Raw genomic sequence first — 23,564 nt, 5'->3', positions numbered from 1 at the left:
GTAGTTCAGTGGTAGAATTCTTACCTAACATGTGGGAGACCCAGGTTCAATTCCCAGCCAGTGCGTTTCATGTGCAGTCATCAGTGTTTGTCAGCAGAGGCTTGCGTGTTGCTATGATGCTCGACAGGTTTCAGTGGAGCTTCTAGACGAAGACAGACTAGGAAGAAGGGCCTGGCAATCTACTCCCAAAAATCAGCCAACGAAAACCCTGTGGATCACAACAATCTGATTTCCAGTTGATGGTGGGGATAGTACAGGACCAGGCAATGTTTTATTCCACTGTGCATGGGGTCGCCATGAGTTGGTGCCTACTCAACGACAGCTAACAACAATATCTAGTATTTTATTAGTTCAAAAAGGACAAATTGGCCATGTATTTATTTTTATTTGCTCATCGTTTCCCAACTAATGTCTTTACCATGACTCATATACTCATATCTGAGTATGGAAAGTCACATCTCATGCAATTGTATGAGTGAAAATAGATGTAAGTCTGTGCTTTTGAAAGTAAATTTCCTAATTAGCGCCTTGAATACATGGAAAATAAATGGGGGCACCATGCAAACATTCAGCTCAAAGCCTTTCTTACTTTTGTTTCCGAATAGAATTGTAGTTGGTGCGGCAAAATCTATGGTAACGACACAATAAGGTTGTGCCTTCTTCTCCCCTTACTAAAGGCATCTTCCCTTTTCCTGCCTCTCACTGGCTTCACAGAAAACTCTGGGGCAGTAGTTTTCAGTGTGATTTCTGGACCAGCAGCATATATATCACCTGGGAACTTGTTAGAAATGGAAATTCTCTGGCCCTACTCCAGACCTATGCAATCAGAAGCTGAAACTGGGGGGCAGGGGGAGAGGAGTAACAAGCCCTCCAGATGAGTCTGAAGTTTGAGAACCGCCACACTAGGGGAATGAAGGAAGTTGCGAATACAGGCCTATATAGAATTCCTTTCTTACAGCTTCATGCTGACAGGTTCATTATCATGTTGCTGTAGCAACAACTGCGCAATAGGATTGGATAGGAAACACTGTGAAATTAAGAGGCATGAATATTAACTGATTCCAGTATTCTAGATCACTAAGATTTATATTGGGCAAAATGGATTTTTAGTTTTATCCTTATGGCAAGGAGAATCATGGTTTTATAAGATTTTACGTTTTGACAAGTGGAAACCATGCATATATATATATATTAAACATCATTCTTTTGGAATTTAGACACTTTTTGTAGACTACAATTACTCTTAAAGACATTCATCACAGAAATTATAAAGTAATGTACTCAGCAGTTACTTATGACCCTGAAAGAGTTAATTGATCATTGAATTTTCTGAGTACATTATAGTAGCTTTATTTTCCTAGAATATCTGTTCCATAAAGCACAGTACTGGGCCCTAATGGCTATTAAATAAGTATTAAGGATTGACTTAGTAAACTCTTGTTTAGCTATTATATATCACAAAAAAAGCTATTTTTAAAATATATTCATAGTCTGGACTCTTTTCTCTAGTATCTGGATTGTCCAAGATTTAGCAGTTTCTGTATTCAAAGAATTAAATTCATTTTGGGGTTTGCATTTTATTGATATGTGCTGAGGATTAGATGCACTCAGTTAAGCCTCTTCTTGGCCAAATGACATACCGTCTCTGATATCAGTCTGAGAAAATCCTATATAGTGTACTACATCCCTGGATTACCTTATCTAAGTATTACATGGACATTTCAGATGATATGTCTTGGCATGTGGTCATTTTTCATTAACTTATTAGGGACTGTTAAAGCATCTTTCCCCCTTTTTGACACTTTGCCATAATTGAATGTAAAACTGACTGTAAAAAAAAGGACCAGACTTACTGATCTGACAGAGACTAGAGAAACCCCAAGAGTATGGCCCCTGGGCACCCTTTTAACTCAGTGCTGAAGTCACTACCGAGGTTCACCCTTCAGCCAAAGATTAGACAGCCCCATAAAACAAAACGAGCCTAAATGGGCACAGCAGCCCAGGGGCAAGGACGAGAAAGCAGCAGGGGACAAGAAAGCTGGTAACGGAGAACCCAAGGTCAAGAAGGGGAGAGTGTTGACATGTTGTGACGTTGGTAACCAATGTCACAAAACGATATGTGTATTGTTTAATGAGAAACTAATTTGCTCTGTGAACCTTCATCTAAAGCACAATAAAAAAAGAAAAGAAAAGAGAAAAACTGACTGTAAGACTGGATGCCTGATATTCATGCAATAAGTTGGTGGGACTTCACTGATGTCTAGCAGAAACTGTGCCCAAATGGGTGTTTTAGGTAGAAGGGCTCTGTTGCTATCTGATGTGGGCTATGGACAAAAGGCCATCTACCCCCTGGATTTTATTTTCCTAAATTGCAAAATGATTGCTGGGATTCTAAATATTTTCTGATTCTAAAATGTGAGAGGAAAGGGGGAAAAATCCAAACCATGAAGCACTGCCGAGGTGCAATATATGGCTGAATATTTCTTTATGTATTTGTTGAAAGAATAAATGAAACAGACTCATTGGCATGAAGTAGGCCTTAAACTCCTCTGGAGCCAATGGGAAATAATAATATTATGTATTCATAATTTTAGGAACCCTGTTGGTGCAATGGTTAAGCACTCAGCTGCTAATAGAAAGGTTGTTGGTTCAAACTCACCAGTGTCTACAAAGAAGAAAGAGCTGGTGATCTGCTCCGATGAAGAGTACAGCCTAGGAAACCCTACGAAGCAGTTCTGCTCTGTCCTGTAGGGTCACTAGGAGTCAAAATCGACTCTACAGCACACAGCAGCAACAACATTCATAATTTTAGAGTTTAATGTGTTTCAGGAAAAAGTATTTTAGAAAATTGTATTTGAACTCAGTATTTTTTCTCAGATTGTTCATATTCCTTATTTATTCTTAACTCCAATGTGTATAAAATACTTAAGAAAACAATACTTTAAAAATTTTAAGAATAAGTGTGCTCTCTAAAGAGCATATATATGTTCCAAGAAGAGCAATATCTTTTAAAGGACAGCTCTCTACACTTTATACTCCTTTGCACTCACTTATTTCATTACATTTTGTGCAACCTAAAATTGTAGCTATAAAGCTATTTTTGGCATGCTTTTTCCAGAACCTTGTAAGAATCAACAGGAGCATAATTTTAAGCTACAGAAGTGCAAAATAAGCACAGAATCCTAGGTGCCATAAATAAAAAGGCCAAAATTCCAACTTTGCAAAAACCCATAATTACTAGCAATGGGGGAAGGGGGCATGAGGACAGAAAGCAGGATTTTTAATGGCTGTTTCTTTATATTGCTAAACTTTTACTCTGAACTTTATTTCCTCCCAGAGATGGAATTCTGTGAAACCCCTCACACTCTGTGCTCTGGCTACCAGACAGACATGCACAGCGTTTCCCGGCATGGCTACCAGCTAGAGATGGGTTCTGATGTGGACACAGAGACAGAAGGCGCTGCCTCACCTGACCATGCATTGAGAATGTGGATAAGGGGTATGAAATCGGAGCATAGTTCCTGTTTGTCCAGCCGGGCCAACTCTGCATTGTCCTTGACTGACACAGACCACGAACGGAAGTCTGATGGGGAGAATGGTAATAAAACTACCTGTACTTTTAAAGCAAAACACAGAGAGAATGCAGTTATTGGCTTTTTCTTTGTCTTCCTTACCTATGTCCATTTTTCATTTAATATGCAGAATGGAAATGAAAGTTAGCAGGGTCCCATGAACAAGGCATTTACCTAAGTATCTGGCAAATGGATGCATTTATTTACAATAATAGACAAAATACTTTTCATTTCTGGGAAACCCGCAAGGGAAATAATCTCACGTAGTCAGCAATGCTGTGCATATCTTATTTATTACTCACCTTTTATTTTCATCTTATTTCCAGTGTACTACTAGTGGGATTTATTACAGAAAGTACTCATTTCATATTTTGACTTTGTATCAACGTATGAACAATGAGACGAACAATTGTATAGCATGCATACACTGTATGTTCTTCCTATTTTTATTCAGATTAAACTATCTAGTGTGGAGACAGATTCAAATTAATCAGGTTAGGCTGAAATGATTCAAAAAACAGAAGAAGAAAGTGAATTAAGGTCAGCCATTTGCCAGATGATAGATACTAACAGCAGTATTATTAAATTGCAATTATATATTATTTTCTTCCAACTTTTAGAAAAGTTTTGTATTTTTGATTTGTTGGGGAGGGAGGAGTTAATTTATTTTATTTCTGTTCTTCTATCTAGACCAAAATCCTTTCATAAAAAACACATTAATGCTTATTAAGCACGTTAACCTATCCTCTCCATCATTCTGTTTGACCAAATTTCATAAATCCCCATCACAAGCCAGAAGGCCTAGTCTATTAGCAACTCAGTGGCTAACTCATATGTTATCAGGTGGCAGAGAGGTATCCAACAAGTTTGTCCCTGTAGCTTTTTCTACTCTCTACTCCTCTGCATCCTTCAGCCCATATGGGACACTGGCCAAAGGATTTAATCATGAGTTAGAGTTGCCCACTAGTTGGAATATCTTTCTCCTAACTCACAGGCCATAATACTTGGCTATATCACCAAGTATCTTTGGGGTTTCTTGATTTTTTGAATTTTTACATATGTATGTATGTATATATATATTTATTGCTGACTTTTGGCCAAGAGTATTGTAGGAGATGAAGTATGGAAATGAGAAACGAGTATGTTTGATATACATATGTTTATTCATGTAAGTGAAAGAGCAGTGGGACGAAAGTTAGGAGACCTTGGAAGGTCACTACAGTTTTTTGGGCTTCATGTGCCAGACAAGAAAAATAATGACCAAAAGTATGTGATATGGGGGTGATAGGTGATCTCCTGTACTGCCAAGTCTTCTTCTTCCCTCATCTCACTCCTGACATAGGAAGTTATAGCAAGTTCACTGGGTTAAAACATTGAAATTAAAGAAAGAATTCCCCCCCACCGGGGCTCTCCTATTCTTCTACTCCCTGGAAGACCCTGAGTATGGGGTTTCTTTTGAGGTGATGAAAGTGTTCTGGAATTAGATATTGGTGCTGGATGCACGGCACTGAACCACTGAATTGTGCACTTTAAAAGGATGAATGCCATGGTTCATGAATAATATCTCAATAAAGCTGTTATTAAAAAAGAAACACTATTGAATGAAGGACAAGAGTTGAAGATTTAGGAATCCCAGATGACTTGGACGAAGATTAATTAATAAAATGTTTGATTTTGCAGGTTTTAAATTCTCTCCTGTTTGTTGTAACATGGAGGCTCAAGCTGGGTCTACTCAAGGCAAGTGTTTCCAAATATTTGATGACAAATTATTTTTACCTCACCCCATCCCTGACAACTACCCCACAAAATGGAACCCTCTCCCTTTGACAAACAACAGAGGGGCTTGGTCAGTGTACCTGTCAAAGATCGTTATTGGCAGCTTATCAGTTTGCTTTCCTCTGGCAAACTTCGTGTGTGCATGTTGGTGCAGATGAAGAGGCATGGGGTAGGGGGAAGTAGGGGGATGGATTAGGCGCGATTTAAAGTGGGATGAGTAAACACAATGATTTAGTATGGAAGCAAAGACTGAAATCAGGTTGAGTTGGGTTTGGCCCCATGACTTGCTCCGTATCAGATGCATGGCTCTCACCATTATCTTAGTGTAGTACAAACATTTCCATGACTTTAGGATGCCTCCCAGCAGATAACCTTGGCCTTTTCTTCCAGATGCTCCCAGCTTGGCTTTAGAATCACCCTCTATCCATGCCATCAATTATAAATCACACCTTCAAAAGCAAGAAATGTTACTAATTCTTTTCTGTAAGCCTGTATTTATAATGTGTAACTGTGTTCTTTTATTTTTGTCTTCATTGTGCTCATTGGATTTTGGCCGTTTGCAGAGGGATACTGAAAGTAGCATTTATAAATGATTTTGATGACTAAGTCTGTGTTAGGCCCTTCTCTAACACCCTGTGTGGTGCTCACATCTGACCACAGGGCAATGACTCAAAATTGGGAGAGCAGCCTGGGGGAAAGGGAGTAGCAGGAAGCCATATCAGAATTCAGCTGGAGGTCCTTTACAAAATACATATTACCCACCACTCACCCCATGAGAACTGCTTACTTAGATGAGCCACTATACTGTGTTAGTGTGTCATATCCCTTGGAAAGGTTGGGCCTTCAGGAATAGTTGGTGCTATTCAGTTTCACTGGCCTTCAGTCTACTCTGTCATCAGCCCTGAGGATGTAACACTACCTCCTGAGGTAGAGATGGAGGACTCTAGGGCGAAGGCAATGCACCCTTTCTTTTCGTTATACCCATTGCTGCCAAGTCGATTCCGACTCATAGTGACCCTATAGGACGGAGTAGAACTGCCCCATAGAGTTTCCAAGGAGCAGCTGGTGGATTCAAACTACTGACTTTTCGGGTTGCAGCCCAGCTCTTAACCAGTGCATCACAAGGGCTGCCTTTTCCTTATAGACCATGTTTATTTTAGGAACTGGATAGAGTACCACAAGATCAGACTGGGCTGCCAAGGAACACGTGTGCGTCATTCTGCTAAAAGCTAGCCCTTAGCTGCAAACCCCTCTTGACCGTATGTGTTCTTCTAAAAACGATTTCAACTGTTGAGAGGGAGTGGAGCATAGTGATTCAAAATATTGTAGTCTGGATCAAGAGAACCTACGTTTAAATCCCAGCCGTGTGACCTTGAGAAATTATTTACATTTTCTATGCCTCGATTTTATTATCTGTAAAATAAGGATAATATTATTATTTACCTCTAGGTTTTTGTGACGATTGAATGAATATAAAGGTTTAGAACAATGCTTGAAACTTATAAGTGAATATGAACGTTCACTATTATTATTGATCAGCACTTCACAATTTCCAAAAATACTTTTCACATCTCTAACTCATTTCATCCTCATGACCACTCTTGGAAATAGATTCTATTGTTATTCCCATTTTGCGTATAAGGAACGGTTAGAACAACAATTCAGAAGTCAGCTGGCTAAATGCAATAGATTGTTTTCCAAATAGCCATTTATTTAATGGAGCACCTTTTTTTTCTTAACTTCCTTGGATCACATATGTATGTAAGACATTCACTTGAACAAGTTTTCTCTGTTCAACTTAGAGTTCTGTCATTCTTATTCTGATTCCTCCTACTAATTTTCAACAAGGAGTATAAAATTTGGAATCTTATTTATGACCTATGAAAATTTGTGGATTCCACAGATTTTTCAGTTGATGATAACCGGATCTGGCCTGACTTTAGCCTTTCTATGGATTCTTCCAGAGGAGGTTTGAGTTGAGAGAAGCATGTAAACAGTTTTTCCGAAAGCATGTTGATTTAAGGAAGCAACTTATTTTTAATAAACTAAACTTGGTGGTTGTATGCAGGTGTTGTTACTCATTTCCCATTGATCTTATCCATTCGTGAAAGCAGAGCTAGCAGGGAATCTATTTCATTAATTTGGGTTTTATATATACTGTGTTTGAAAAGAGTAAAACTGCTTAAAATATTTATGATTCACATACCTCCCTATCTCAGACTTCATGCTGTCCACCCCTTAGTCACTTAATGTCGATGACATTTTATTCCATTTCTGTCTTCTTACAGTTTCTGGTTTTTAGATTTAGAGTATTGATGAGGCAATGGGCACAAATCCCATGGACTAGTTTAGGATGATTTAAGCCTCATTACTGTGCATGTGGGAGAAAAGTGAAGATAGGGGAAGTTGTTAATTTGGGTGAGTTGTCCCACTAAGAAAGACCTGAGAAGTAATTTCAAAGATACTGTCAGTTCTCTCCATCCTGTGAGGATACGACTTGGGTGTTCTACGCATTTTCAAAATCATGTCTGTAAGGACTTGTTTCTCTCATTTCATTAATTGGTCAAGCCTTTCAAAATATTTATTTGTTCTCATTTCCATAAAATCTATTTGGTTGGCCTTAATTGAATTTCAGTCTCCGACATGCTGTCACCCATGAAGAATTAAAATAAATAACCCTCAATTTCAGCACTGAAACACTTGGACTGGGAGGCCTAAAGCACAGTGAAAGGAGAGCATTCAGGTAACAGAAGGGGATCTGGAATTCTAGGCTTCCATGGGTATCAGAACACCAGTACATTTTGTTTTCATTCCCTCACATTTGTCCTGAGTAAACCCTTTGTCATATATGGATAATCAATCATCTATTAGGAAAAATGCAAATTCTCTCAAGTTAGCTTCATCCTGGTGTCTGGGAGCAGTCAACACTTGGGTAACACTGTGATATTAGTCATCATGCTTTATTCATTCCACCTCTTTACCACTTCCATTTCACCTGCTACCAACATTTTGTTGTTCATTGCCATCGAGTTGATTCTGACTCATGGTGACCCCATGTGTGCAGAGTAGAATTGTGCTCCATAGAATTTCCAAGGCTCTGTCGTTTGGAAAGCAGATCACCAGGCAGGCCTGTCTTCTGAGATGCCTCTGGGTGAGTTCAAACTGCCAACCTTTTGGCTAGTAGTTCAGTGCTTACTTACTATTCATCATAGTCTAATACTCGAGTTGTATATTTTCGATCCTCATAATGGTTGTTAATAAGCACTATACTGGCAGCTACTTGAAGACAGGGCCTGGTTTGTTCATTGCTGTAGCTTCATCACTTAGCCACTAGACCTGGAGCACAGTTGTTGTTGTTGTTATTAGGTGCCTTCGGGTTGGTTCCAACTCGTAGTGACCCTATGTACAACATGAGGAAACACTGCCCGGTCCTGTGCCATCTTCACAATTGTTGCTATGTTTGAGCCCATTGTTGCAGCCGTTGTGTCAATTCATCTCGTTGAGGGTCTTCCCCTTTTTCTCTGACCCTCTACTTTTCCAAGCATGATGTCCTTCTCAGGGACTGGCCCCTCCTGACAACATGTCCAAAGTAGCACAGTAGGCCCTACATAAAAGGTAAATGTGCATTGCTCTGAGGGTAAAAATTAAACTGAGAGATAATGTATTATTTTATGGATCGTCTCTGATCTTGTAAGACTCTTACAAGGATAGAAATGTCACAGTGAATCAGACGTCTGGTCATCAAACTCATAACTCTTCCTTTGAGAGGTGATCCATGGGGCATTTCTTGGAAGGGTTTGACAGTCCTACTGGAGTATCAACATCAGTGATTAGGGTATCTTTCAGTAGTTATATTTGACTATATAGTAGGCTGCAGGAAAAACTATGTTAGCAGCTAAATTTGTATAATCAATTTCCAAGAATGTGTTTTTCATATATGGTGAAAATGGAGAGGTTGGATTATAAAAAGTAAAAATAAAAATGCTAATAAAGGTGCTAATTGGAGTGAAAGAGGTAGAGAAAAAGCATTTGTAACCTATAACTTAAAATAGTATAAATAGCAAAGAAATTATTTATAGTTTTAATGATAATGATATTACTTAAAGCAATATTTATTGTTGAGCGCCTTCTCTTTGCCAGTCTCTGTATTGGAGACTGGGGATATATGAAAGAAGAAGAATACACAATCTCCAACCTCAAGGAATTTACAGTCTAGTGAGAGAGATTGATGTCCTATTAGTTAGGATTGTTTATTGCAGGTAACAGAAACCAACCTGACCAGAAACCAACCCGACTTAGCAGAAACAAAAAACAAATTTATTAGGAGGATATGAGAGTGCATCATAGAACCCAGGCCGAGTGTGGATAGGCCACAAGAAAGGATTAGATCAGAATATTTGCCGTGGCTTGCTTCTGTCTACCCATTCCTTTCAGCCCTGTCTCTGAAGATTGACTTTCTCTAACTCTCCATCTACCAGGCAGGCATAAAAGCCCATCCAGCTCCCTGGTTTATTTTTCTTCTTTTGAGGAAAGAAGTTGAGATTAACTGGATGTTTTTCAGTACCATTTCTAAATTCTAAGGAGACAAAATAATTTGCCCAGCTTTAGTCAGATGTCTGCCATTGATTCCAACAGATAGAACCAGGGGTAAGGTCAGTAATGCAAAGATTGTCTTCTGGGGGCCCACCCATTTGAATCTTGGAGCAGTTCCCAATGCAGGGCCGTCAGTGTCAACAGGGCAGGTATACCCATGGAGGTCTACTAGTAGACGATAAAGAGCTAATTTTAATCCAATTTAGTAAGTATCATGATATGAGAGCACAAAGGATATGAAACCATGTATTAAAGTAAAAATGTCTATACTGATGCAGTCTAAATAGGTAATGTGCCTGTGCAGTGAGTGGTTAAGAGCATGGGCTATGGTATAAGATAGAGTTACATTTGTGTCTTGGTTTTGCCCCTTACCTGGCCTGTATCCAGAGACAGGCAACTAAATCTCTTCAAGCCTCAGTTTGCTCATGTGTCAAATGAAGACATTACCTATTTCAAAGGCTTTCCTTTGTGAGGATTAAATGGAAAAATGGGTATATAGCACTTTACAGTTTTCCTGCTACATATTAAATGCTCAGTAAATATTATTCGTGGTTATTATCTATCACTCAGCAAGAATATATTATGAGCCTAATTTAAAATAGGCGCTACAGGTGTAGTCTCTGTTATCAAGGATTAGACAAACATGTAATGTGACTTCTGAAACATCTGATGTCCCAGGGAACTCTTTAGCCTAGCCGAGTCCGTCCTACTTTCTGCTTGTTTCAGGCTGGGCAAAATCCTTGCACTTGTCTTACCTTGAATAATATGTCATTTCAGTTGCCAACAGTCTTGATTTGCTAAGCATACAAGGCCATAAGAGGAAATTCATTGAAGCACTTCAGTTCTGGTTGAGAATGAACCTGTACTACACCTTCTCCTCACTTATCGACTGTCTCGTTATCTGACATTACACATTTATGACAATAGTAAAAAATCTACTCTCCGACTATTTTATGCATTAACATGACCAGTGGGACATATAGCGCCCACCTACATTTCCCAAAGGTTATTGGGAAGCTACTGTCCCACTGACAGTATGGACTTGTATAAATGTATAACTGTTTGAAATGGAAGAAACGAACACTCCATTTTCACGTAACGCAGATTTCACATAAAGACCTGGTCTTTGGAACCTAACCATGTCGATAAGTGAGGAGAGGGTGTATTGTGTTTCCTATTTTCATTGTAGGGCCCCTTAAGGAAGAGCTGGGATTTTAACTGTTCGGAAGTTTTATTTTTTTTTCAGTGATTGTTGCGTAGCTGAGCTTCTTATGTGTTGATATTAGGAACTTTATAGGTAAGGGAAGATCTGATAAAATCCCACAGCAGCCAAAAATCCATCAGCACTTCCCTCTATTGCTTCTGTACTGTATACCACAGAATCCTGGTAATATACCATGTACTACCAATAAACACCATACCATCATAGCCGTGCACATGCTGTTCTCAGACCCTAAAATGCTTCAGTGGAACAGCAGAAGTTGTGAAAAAAAGGGTAGCCTAACACCTTGGTTTCTTGAATGACATGTAATAGTTATACCCAAATGACAAGTTATTCCTTCTGATATTTGACTATGTGGGCCATTCATGTGCATTTAATGGAGGGAATTTGTTTGTTTGTTTTTTTACATTTCTTTCCTTTGCTTTGTTGTTTTCCCCTGGTAGGATAAGTTATACACGACGCTTCCATAGCAATGATAACAGTTCCTCAGGAACAATTTGAATGTCAAAGGAAGTGTGTGAAACAATGCAATGACTTGGTAATAGCTTTGGCAGGATCCCTGCATGTAACTGACTTCCTTATGGCTCTGTTGGACCCATTCGGCAAGTATAAGACACTGCAGTTGACTTTGTAACAGCTCCTTTGGAGATGTTGCTCGATCAGAGGAAGTGTGTAAGTCATTGGGATTACTTTATGTGTGGGTGAGACACTTCTCTGGTGACTGTGATATGCTTACAATTGAAAACAATTTTTGTGATATTGAAATTTAAGCCACTATAAAGTTAGATATAAGAAGCTCTTATTTTCTTTTGCAGTATGTAATTTTTAACTAGTATTTTTTAGTATTAAAGTAATACAATCCAATGGTTTAAAAAGTAAAAGAGTAAAAACAGGTTTAAAGTGAAAAGTCTACTTCCCTCTTTACCCGTCAGTGTCAGTCTTGAGAGGTAGCTAGTGGTAAGAGTATGTTATGTATCACTTCCATAATTTTCTGTGCATGTTCAAATGAGATCATATACTATAGAATGTCGAATAGCTTTTTTGCACTTAATATTGTATCTTGGATATTTTCACATATCTACAGTATGGATCTGCCTCATTCTTTTTAATGGCTGTATAATATTCTCTAAGACTTTTTTAGAAGAGTAGTCTTTGGATTTGATCTTGATATATTGTTTAATCACTTTTTTTGTACATTAAATAGTATGGAAGAAGTAAAAATGAGTTGATATGTTTACATTGATACTTTCTGAATATGTTGGAAATAAAGCTTAGAAAATATAGGAAAAATATGACTGAGCCCATATTCTCTACAAAATAAAGTGACAGTACTGTCATCTGAATATGAAAATGATGCTTCAGTTGCCATAGATAGGGCATATGCTTTTGGTTGTTTATTTCTGGGTTTCACAATGGGTTTGTGTTAAGCCATTCATGTTTTCTTGCACTGTTCATCTTTTAACTATTGATAGATATTCATGAGATTGCTGGTCAGAGCTAAATTCCTTTTTTGGGAAGGGGAATGCAGAATAGCCCACAATTTGTATGTATGTAGTTGATTTTTTATTTTTTCATGTATTCCAGTTGATCACTTTTGGTAGAATAACTTTAGAGAAATGTAAAATCGTATTGACTATTTCAGAAGCAAGTTGACTGACTTTTTAGTAAGTTTTCTGTTATAAAAGTAATACTTTTTAATAAAAAGATTATTAAAGAAAATTGGAAAATTACTGAAAAGTAGGTAAAGGAAGAACTCAAGGCTCTCAAAAATAAAATATCAGTATCTATTTTTTGTGAAGTAGCACCCCTCCTTTATTCTTCTGTGTATCCTGTTGCTTTATAAGGATCTATACAGCCTGATATTTCATTTACATTGAAACATAAGCATTTTCCGTGTAACCAAGTCTTAGTCAAATATTATTTTAAATGTATCAAGTTGATATGACGCAAGTTAATTAATCATCCCTTATTTTTTCAATATTAACATTTCTAGTATTTCACTAGTATAAAGATGCTGCAATAGACATCTTTGCAATCAAAACTTTGACCCATTTCTGATTTCTTCATTACAATAGATTGCAAGGGTACAAGGGTGTTGAAATTAAAGCTGAAGATATATATTTTTAAATTAATTCCTAATTCATATTCCTCCACTAACAAAGCATGAGAGTGATAATTTCAGTATACCCTCAAGTGGAACAGCATGATTTAGTTAAAACATTTTTTTTTTTGCTAATTTGAAATGTAAAAAATGTAAATATGTTGTTTACAATTAAATGTCATTGATTGATTCTGGAATTGAACATTTTTCCATCTCTTTTTTTATCTAGTGACATTTCTTCATTTGTTGATTGAACGGACAGATTTTTTAACTATGTATCATATACAACCTAGAACTAGTAAATAAATTCAAGTGCCAATTCTTCTGAAGGGAGAATAAAATAAATAACACACAAAAAGGGTGAAAATAAGAAACTATCATGTCAAAATAACTACAGACACAGAAAAACTCATAAGAGACTACTTCGTTCAACTCTTTTAAAATACACTTGAAAATCTGGGTGGAATGAATGAGTTTATAGGAAAAATATAAATTACTGAAACTGGTCTCAGAAGAGAGTTAAAATCTAAACTAATTTATATAATAGAAATAAAATATCCAAATAACAACCCAAACCAAAAAAGTAGCAGTATTAGTTTCACAGACAAAATCTAACAAACACCTTTAAGGAACATATTTCAATGATACTTAAATAGTTCCAGAGCTTAGTGAAATGACAGCTTCCAAATCTTGCTTTTAATTTTTTTTGGAAGCAAGAAACACATTGAGATCTAAATCTGAAAAAAAAGCACCAAGTAAACCTACAAACCAATTTTACTTGTGAGTATTTATGCAATATTCTTAAATAAAATACTAGCAAAGAAGATCTAGCAATATATTAAAATAGTAATGTACTATAACTACATGCTGTTCATACTTGGAATGCAGGGATGGTTCAATATTAAGAATTCCCTTACTCTAATTTACCATACGAATAGATCAGTGTAGATTAACCATGTGATAAATTGCATGGATGCTAAAAAAGCATTTGATGAAACTTGATGTTTTATTTAACGAACACATAGTATTTACTCTCTGCAGACGTTGTGTTCTAAGTATTTTACAAACATTAATGAGTTTAATTCTCACAACCACTCTATGAGTTAGGTATGAATAGCATCCTTATTTACAGATGAGTAAACTGAGTTGAGAAGAAGATAAGTAAAGTCATTTAGCTAGTAAGAGGCAAAACCAGCATTCAAACATAGGCAATCTGATTCCAAATCCTTGTGTTTATCTACAGTACTACACAGCTGCTCATCAATTTTTGACAGAGACTCTTCATTAAAAAATATATATCTAATTCCTTAACAAGATATTATGTTAAAATCATAAAATCCAGTTTTACTCTAAGTAAGGAAGCATTAGAAACATTCCTAGTATTTGTTGTTATTAGTCACCGTCAAGTTGATTCTGATTCATGGCGACCTCACGTGTACAGAGTAGAAATGATCCATAGGGTTTTCAAGGCTGTGACCTTTCAGAAGCAGATCCCCAGGCCTGTCTTCTGAGGGACCGCTGAGTAGGTTCAAACTGCCAATCTTTCAGTTAGTAGCTGAGTGCTTAACTGTTTGAGCCACCCAGGGAGTCCATATTCCTACTAGAATCAGGAATAAAACAAGGATGTCCACTATCACCAACTACTTTAAACTTATTCTGGAGGTAGCCACTGTCACCATTAGAAAAGAGAAATAAGAAGGATAAAATTAGAAACAGTGAGATAAAATTATTCTTTGCAGGTTATATGATTGTATACCTAAAATTACTCTAAGATAATTAATCGAGAAGCTAATACAAACAATAGGGAGAATGCAGTAAACTAGTTAGGTACAATATTAGCACACCAAATTAATAGTTTTCCTCCTTACAAAGAACTAGTTAGAAAAATATAGTTGAATCAAGGAGTACTTTTATAATAGGAGCAACAACTGTCAAAATGCCTAAGAATACACCAACAAAAAGTGCAAGAGTCACAAACACACACACACACTATACAGTGCTATTTGAGGAACATAGAAGACGACATGAAGAAATAGAAAATCCGTACCCTATTCTTGGATTGTAAATCTACCAAAAGCTCTCCCTAAATCAATCTGTAATTTTAACATGCCTCCAATAAAAATATTAGTTTGCCTTGTTAAAAAAAACTTGATATGTTGGCTCTGATGGTCAAATTGCAAAAAGCAAATATGTGAGAACACTTTTAAAATATTTGTAAAAAACGTAATGTAGTGATGATAGGTTTGCCAGATATTAAACCATATTTAAGTCCTACATTATAATTAAACTAGTGTAGTGCTAGCATATGAATAAATAAATGTTAGACTGTAAGAAAAAGCCTGTAAATGGACCAAATACAAACAGGAATATAGTATATGATAAAGATGGCATTTCAGGTTAATAGGGAAAATATGAATTGTTTTAAAAAGATGTTGAGACAATTGGGTAGCCATCTAGAAAACAATAGAGCTGGTTCTCTACTTCACTCCCTATAGCAAATAGATTGTAGATGGAGCAAAATTTAAACATGAAAATAAGTACTAGAAGGAAATATAAATACTCAAAGGAAATATGGGAAGATTTTTTTCCTAACCTTAGAATAAGAAAGCCTTTTTAGATATAGCACAAAAAAAAAAAAAAAAACTAGAAGCCTTAAACAAAAATGTTGTCAACTTTGACTACATGAAAGTTTGTATATATATTTGACTCTACTTCTGGTGATTTCTGTCAAAATACCAGCAATGTCAGCAGAGTCAAAATACAAATGACAAGCCTGGAAAAAATATTTGTAGCATACAAAGGGTTGATTTTCTTCTCTACGTAAGGAATACTTATAATCAATAAGAAATAAGCCCAGCGATAAAAACAGAAAAAATGGATAAGGCCATGGAAAAGGAAATAAGAATAACTCTTGAACATATGAAAAAATAAACTCTTACGTGAAATACACATTACAACTGGAAATTAGGGTGATGCACAACAGATCATCGGTTTCCAGGATTTAAGGATGGGAGTTGAGGGAGGCAATGACTGTTAAGAAGCACGAAAGAGTGTTTTGGGGAAGATAGAATGGTTTTGTTTCTGATTGTTATGGTGATTGCATGTTATTAAATTTCATAGAAGGATACAAAAAAACAACAAGTTATTGCATTTAAAAAGTGTTGAACTACAAGTTAGATCTATTGTTTAGGTAATAGTATTGTACCAATGTATATTCTTGGTTTTAATACTTGTACTGCAGTTATGGGAAATGTTATCATTAGAGGAAGCTGGGTGAAGGGTACATAAAAACTCTTTGTACTATTTTGGCAACATCTATGTGAGTCTAAAATTATTTCACAATAAACAGTGAAAAGACTTGAGTTATTTGTCACCTATCAGATTGGTAATAATAATGAATATGAAAATACACTTTGTTGACAAACGTATGAAACGTTAGTTATAGGAGTATAAATAGACTCAACTTCTATGAAAAGAAATTTTGCAATATCTAGCAAAAATATATATCTCCTTCAACCCAGCAATATCACTTCTGGGAAAATATCCTGAAGATAATGAATGAGTATGCAGTCATATATATGCCACTGTTCACTGCAGCAATGTTTGAAATATCAAAAACTTGGGAATAAACTTAAAAATGTTCATCAATAGGTGCAAAGAGAATACGTAAAGTCATTTAGCTAGGAGGTTAGTGGAATAATTTATGATACATATTCATGCAATGGAATATGCTACAGCCGAAAAAAGCATAATGCATGCTTGGTAGGAGGCGTGGGATGACTTGGGAAATTATTTAAGGGACTTCAAAACTTGTTGTTGTTAAGTGCCATCAAGTTGGTTCCAACTCATAGTGACCCTAATATACAACAGAAGGAAACACTACCCAGTCCTGCTCCCATCTCACAATCATTGCTATGTTTGAGCCCATTGTTGTAGCCACTGCATCAGTCCATCTACTTGAGGATCTTCCTCTTTTTTGCTGACTCTCTACTTTACCAAGTATGACGTCCTTCTCCAGGACTGATCCCTTCTGATAACATGCCCAAAGCCTGTGAGACAAAGTCTTGCCATCCTCACTTCTGAGCAGCATTCTGGCTGTACTTCTTCCAAGACAGATTTAGTCCATGGTATATTCAATATTCTTTGCCAACACCTTAATTCAAGGGTGTCAGTTCTTCTTCCGAATTCCTTATTCATTGTCAAGCTTTCGCATGCGTACGAGGTGATTGAAAACACCATAGCTTGGGTCAGGCACACCTTAGTCTCTAAGGTGACATCTTTACTTTTTAACACTTTAAAGAGGTCTTTTGCAGCAGATTTGCCCAATGTAATACATCATTTGATTTCTTGACGACTGCTTCCATGGGCGTTGATTGTGGATCCAAGTAAAATGAAATCCTTGACAACTTCAATAGTTTCTCCGTTTATCATGATTTTACTTATTGGTCCACTTGTGAGGATTTTTGTTTTCTTTATGTCAAGGTGTTATCCATACTGAAAGACTGTAGTCTTTGATCTTCATCAGCAAGTGCTTCAAGTTCTCTTCAATTTCAGCAAATAAAGTTGTGTCATCTGCATAATGCAGGTAGTTAATGAGTCTTCCTCCAATTCTGATGCAGCGTTCTTCTTCATATAGTCCAGCTTCTCGGATTATTTTCTGAGCATACAGAATGAACAGGTATGGTGAAAGGATACAACCCAGACGCATAACTTTTCTGATTTTAAATCATGCAGTACCCCTTGTTCTGTTCAAACAACTGTCTCTTGGTCTTGATCACAGTTAAGTCTTCTAGAATTCCCATTCTTTGAAATGTTATCCATAATTTGTTATGGTCGACACAGTTGAATGCCTTTGCATAGTCAATAAAACACAGGTAAACATCTTTCTGGTATTTTCTGCTTTCAGCCAAGCTCTATCTGACATCAGCAATGGTATCCCTGGTTCCACATACTCTTCTCAATCTGGCTTGAATTTCTGGCAGTTCCCTGTTGATGTACTACTGCAACCATTTTTGAATTATCTTCAGCAAAATTTTACTTGCATATGATATTAATGATATTGTTCAATAATTTCTGCATTCCATTGCATCACCTTTCTTTGGAATGGGTGTGTATTTGGATCTCTTCCAGTCATTTGGCCAGGTAGCTATCTTCCAAATTTCTTGGCATAGACAAGTAGAGCTTCCAGCATTGCATTTGTGTATTGAAACATCTCAGTTGGAATTCTGTCAATTCCTTCACCCTTTTTTTTTTTTTTTTTTTGCCAATGCCTTCAGTTTAGCTTGGATCTGTTCCTTCAGTACCAATGGTTCTTGATCATATGCTACCTCCTAAAATGGTTGAACGTGGACCAATTCTATTTGGTACAATGATTCTGTGTATTCCTTCCATCTTCTTTTGATGCATCCTTTGTCTTTCAATATTTTGCCCATACAGTCCTTCAGTATTGCAACTTGTGGCTTGAACTGTTTTCCTCAGTTCTTTCAGCTTGGAAAATGCCAAGCGTGTTCTTCCCTTTTAGTTTTCTAACTCCAGGTCTTTGCATATTTCATTATCATACTTTACTTTGTCTTCTAGAGCTGCTCTTTGAAACCTCCTGTTCAGCTCTTTTACTTCATTTCTTCTGCTTGCTTTAGCTACTCTACTTTCAAGACTAAGTTTCAGAGTCTCTTCTGACATCCATTTTGGTCTTTCTTTCCTGTCTTTTTAATGACCTTTTGCTTTCTTCATGTATGATGTCCTTGATGTCATCTCACAACTTGTCTGGTCTTCGGTCACTAGTGTTCAGTGCTCTACCTTTTCTTTTTTTCCATAGTATATATTACCTTCTACATGCCGCATGGTACTTACGTACTATGTTTATTGCTTATTTCTTGTCTCCTTCCTCAAGAATTGTAAGTTCCATGAGGGTTGGGATCCTTGTTGGTTTTGTTTACTGAAGTATTCCAACCTCCTAGAATAGTGTCTAGCACATAGCAGTTGTTCAACAAATATTTGAATGAATATATAAATATAGAAATGGTAATTCCTAGTATGTAGTTTTGACTATGTCTTTACAGAGAACTGAATAACTGTTTTGATAGACTTGAACTATTATTTCTTGCACAATTGATTTTTTAGGGCTTTGTCTATATATGTAAACCAGTTTGGTATCTGAATGACTTTGTCAATCAGCTCAATAAAGTCAGTAGTTTTTAAATCCCTAAGCTAATAGTTGAATCAGTCAGACCTATATTTTGGGTTCCTGGATTTGTTTAGTTTTAGTTCAAGGTGACCATACCAGCCTTTATTGGTAAAATATACAAGCTAATTTGTGTGTGAAGAAGCAGCACAGTTGATATGCCAAATCAATGCATACAGACATAACCATATTCAATCACAGTTAGACCACAAGTCAAATGGGTATTTAGGAGAACTTTAGAGTCAGCATAGTTCATTTTAAGACTTAAGAAATAGCAAATACCAACTGATTGTGTGTCCATAAATAAACAACAAATATATAAACACATGCGTGTACCTTTTAAGTAATCTATGAAAATAAGCAAATCAATCAAAATTGTCAAATAGGTTGGCTCATTTATGACATTGTCTAAATTGATATGTTGTCTGACTGAATTGCCTAGTCACTCCGGTAGAAATTATTGAGGCTTTTGTTTAGGAAGACAGCAGTATTCTATCAAATAATGCATCAATTGATTTTCTAAAAAATCATTCCAATTAGAATTGACCAATCTAGTCAAAATTGTCAAGAAATGTAAACCTATGGAACAGTCACTCCTAAAGTAAGACTAGGATAAGAAAGTATGAGAAGATGTTACAGTGAGATGTTACTAATCCTGAGTCATGTTAGAGTTGGAGGAAATGTATATAAAAGTGAAAAAGAGAGAGAGAGAGAGAAGGAAATGAAAGTGCAGCATTTCAGCCTTGGAAGAACCATAAACCCATAACTCATGACATTTTCACCAGTCCTCTCATACTTACTGGTGTCAAAACAACACCACAGCTGACATCGAGGAACCTCAGGAAGGAAAAACAAACAACAAAGCAGAACAAAACAAAAACAACCACAAAAAGAAAGCAATAGAGAGAGAGAGAGAGACAAAGACAGAGAAAGAAAGGATGGAGGGGAGGAGGGAGGAAGGAAGGAAGGAAGAGAAACAACCCTAGTTCCATAGATTAAGAACTTGATATATATTAATTTTTTACTTGCAGTCAACGTATATACATAAATTATTTTAACATTTAGCTGGTTTCATTTTAGTCCTGGGTCTGTTAATTTATATGACTCACATAGGGAGTGGCAAGAATTTGGAAAGTAATTTTATCTTTTGCCTCAAGTGTAACTTTGTCCTAAGCTCTGTCATTTGTACATCAAACTCTAAGACTGTCATCTTTATCAGCTTCAGCCATAAGAAGGTTTATCAAATGTTTCTGTTTTACTTCTCGTTTCTAAGCAGTTGCCTAGAACTAGAGTCACGAGTCAGCTAAATTGGGCAGGCATTTGGAACTGTTTTTTTTTTTTTTTTTTTTTTTTTTTGGTTACATTCTCCCAAGAAACATACTTTTATAAAAAAGAAATTAGCCCAAGGTGATTTCAGCAGAAAAGTGCTTTTCTCTGATAATAGTTTGCCTCCAACGAAGGGATTGGTCTTTACCCACAAGAACTAGATAGAGTAATTTGGACATATTTTCTTGTAGCTTATACCTTGGGCCTGTGAGACTTAAAGAAATAACTTGCTTTCCAACAAGTTAGGTTTCAGTTGTTCCAGATTGAATTAGTGTAAATAAAATAGAAAGAAGGACCCTAGCAAATCAATACTGCATTGGTAGTAAACTGGAAAATACTGACAAATTATCCTTTTAGGCCTTAGCGAGGTTTAATCTAAACATCGTTTTCTACTGACAGTATGAGAGAGAAGAGGGTAATTTATTACACATTCCTGATATGGATGAGAAAAGACTGCTGCTTGTTCTCCACTGCTCTGGATTCTTCCTTCTTTACACCAGTTCAATTTTTGTTTTGCTCCAAAAAATCATTCTTCAATATTATGTTTATAGGTCTTGTAATTTTAATGCCATAGCACTGCTCCCGTATCATGGTACATTTGAGAACTCACTAGCTTGTTTAAGAAGAGCGTGGGTTTTTAAGTGCTCTTTGAGATTCAGGTGTCTCTCATTGCATGCATGAGATGTATTCCTAAAGCATTGCATGCAAATCTTTTCATAGTTTTACTTGCTGCATGAGATCAGTATGTAAAGGAACTTTTCAGAAAATCTGGTCACATTATATAATGTGAATCGTTACCCTGCCCTCAAATATGTGGCTTTCATAACTTGGCATTTTTGCTTGTTGGATTTATTTAAGGCCGGCCCTATCTCTAGTGCAATGACAACTTGCTACCCATTTGCAGGAAAAGGGGGTTTGTGGGTTTTGAAAGAAACATTTAATATTGTTTCTTTCATAGTTTGTTGTGGTTTTTAATTGTTTCAACATATAAGTCTTATTCCATGTGATAGTGTGAAGTACACATATGAGAAAAGTGTGGCAGAAAAATTAGGGCAGCAATCTGTTTGTCTTTTTCTGTTAAATAAATTAGTCATGTTAAATTTCACATTTTCCAACATGGATATGATAAAATAACATTTTTAATTAACCCAAGAGGGATATGGACATGAGAAAACTGAATACTGGCTTCAGGCAGAAACATTTCTCAAGGTATTGCGTTATGAACAATATTTAAATTACTGGTTATATTTATCCCATATATTTTGCAAAGCCTAAGGTCTAATTGTGTTAATATTACACCTCAACAGTTATTATCAGAGTAAGAAAGAATGAACCTCAAATTTTCCTACACATTTTGGAAATATGGAATAGTAGTAAATGCTTTCCTAAGGAGCTCTGGTGACACAATGGTTAAGTGCTTGACTGTTAACCAAACGGTCAGCAGATCTAACCCACCAGCCACTCCACGAGAGAAAGATGTGGCAGTCGACTTCTGAAAAGATTACAGCCTTGGAAACCCTATGGGGCAGTTCTGCTCTGTCCTGTAGGGTCACTATGAGTCAGAATCAACTCAGTGGCACACAAACACAACAACAAATGCTTTCCTACATATTGTACCCATACCAAATTGAAGCCTTAATATGTAAATTTGCTCATCTAGACTCTTCAGAAACATTGAAGTGCCCAAGTACTTCTAGCCCAAAGATGAAAAACTGAAGTTATAAATCGTAAACATGCTTACAAAATGGAGGGGTATAATAAGAAATTTGATTAAACCTGGTTTTTTGGTTCAGAATGGAAATAAATTTATTCAGTAAAACATTTTCTAAAACAACAAAATGTATCATAGATATATAATTTATTGTTAGTTGCCATCCAGTCAGTTCCGACTCATAGCAACCCCATGTACAACAGAACCAAACACTGCCTAGTCCTGCGCCATCCTCACAATCCAAAGTTACAGGACCTATGTTTCAGTCCGTTGTTGCAGCCACTGTGTCAGTCCCTCTCGTCAAAGGTCTTCCTCTCTTTCGCTTACCATCTACTTTACCAAGCATGATGTCCTTCTACAGGGACTGGTCCCTCCTGATAACATGTCCAAAGTATGTAAGATGAAGTCTGGCCATCCTCCCTTCTAAAGAGCGTTCTGGCAAGACATATTTGTTTGTTCTTCTGGCAGTCCATGGTATATTCAATGTTCTTCAACAACACCATAATTCAAAGGCGTCAATTCTTCTTCAGCCTTGCTTACTCATTGTCCAGCTGTCACATGCATACAAGGTGATTGAAAACATGCACCTTAGTCCTCAAAGTGACATCTTTGCTTTTTAACACTTTAAAGAGGTCTTCTGCAGCAGATATGCCCAGTGCAATACATCGTTTGATTTCTTGACTGCTGCTTCCATGGGAGTTGATTGTGGATCCAAGTAAAATGCAATCCTTGACAACTTCAGTCTTTTCTCATTTTATCATGATGTTGCTTATTGGTTCAGTTGTGAGGATTTTTGTTTTCTTTATGTTGAAGTGTAATCCATACTGAAGGCTGTAGTCTTTGATCTTCATCAGTAAGTGCTTCAAGTCCTCTTTACTTTCAGCAAGCAAGGTTGTGTCATCTGCATATCGCAGGTTGTTAATGAGTCTTCCTCCAATCCTGATGCCCTGTTCTTCGTATAGTCCATCTTCTCAGATTATTTGCTCAGTCTACAGATTGAATAAGTATGGTGAAAGGATACAACCCTGATGCACACCTTTCCTGACTTTAAACCATGCAGTATCCCCTTGTTCTGTCCAAAC

General features: G+C 36.6%; 1 protein-coding gene across 3 annotated transcripts in view; it reads left to right on the top strand.

The window, feature by feature from the left end:
* TENM1 (teneurin transmembrane protein 1) overlaps window positions 1-23,564 on the top strand; it is a 609,234-nt gene that overhangs the window by 91,486 nt on the left and 494,184 nt on the right. For all 3 annotated transcript variants that reach the window (XM_004379594.2, XM_012556473.2, XM_004379593.2), the window contains exons 2-3: window positions 3,338-3,598; window positions 5,253-5,309. In XM_004379594.2, the coding sequence (XP_004379651.1) occupies window positions 3,338-3,598; window positions 5,253-5,309 (318 nt within the window). The remainder of the gene's footprint in view (window positions 1-3,337; window positions 3,599-5,252; window positions 5,310-23,564) is intronic.

The sequence above is a fragment of the Trichechus manatus genome, unplaced genomic scaffold, assembly GCF_000243295.1.
Source record: "Trichechus manatus latirostris isolate Lorelei unplaced genomic scaffold, TriManLat1.0 scaffold00066, whole genome shotgun sequence".
NCBI classification, from domain to species: Eukaryota; Metazoa; Chordata; class Mammalia; order Sirenia; family Trichechidae; genus Trichechus; species Trichechus manatus.
This window is presented reverse-complemented; position numbering and strand designations above follow the sequence as displayed.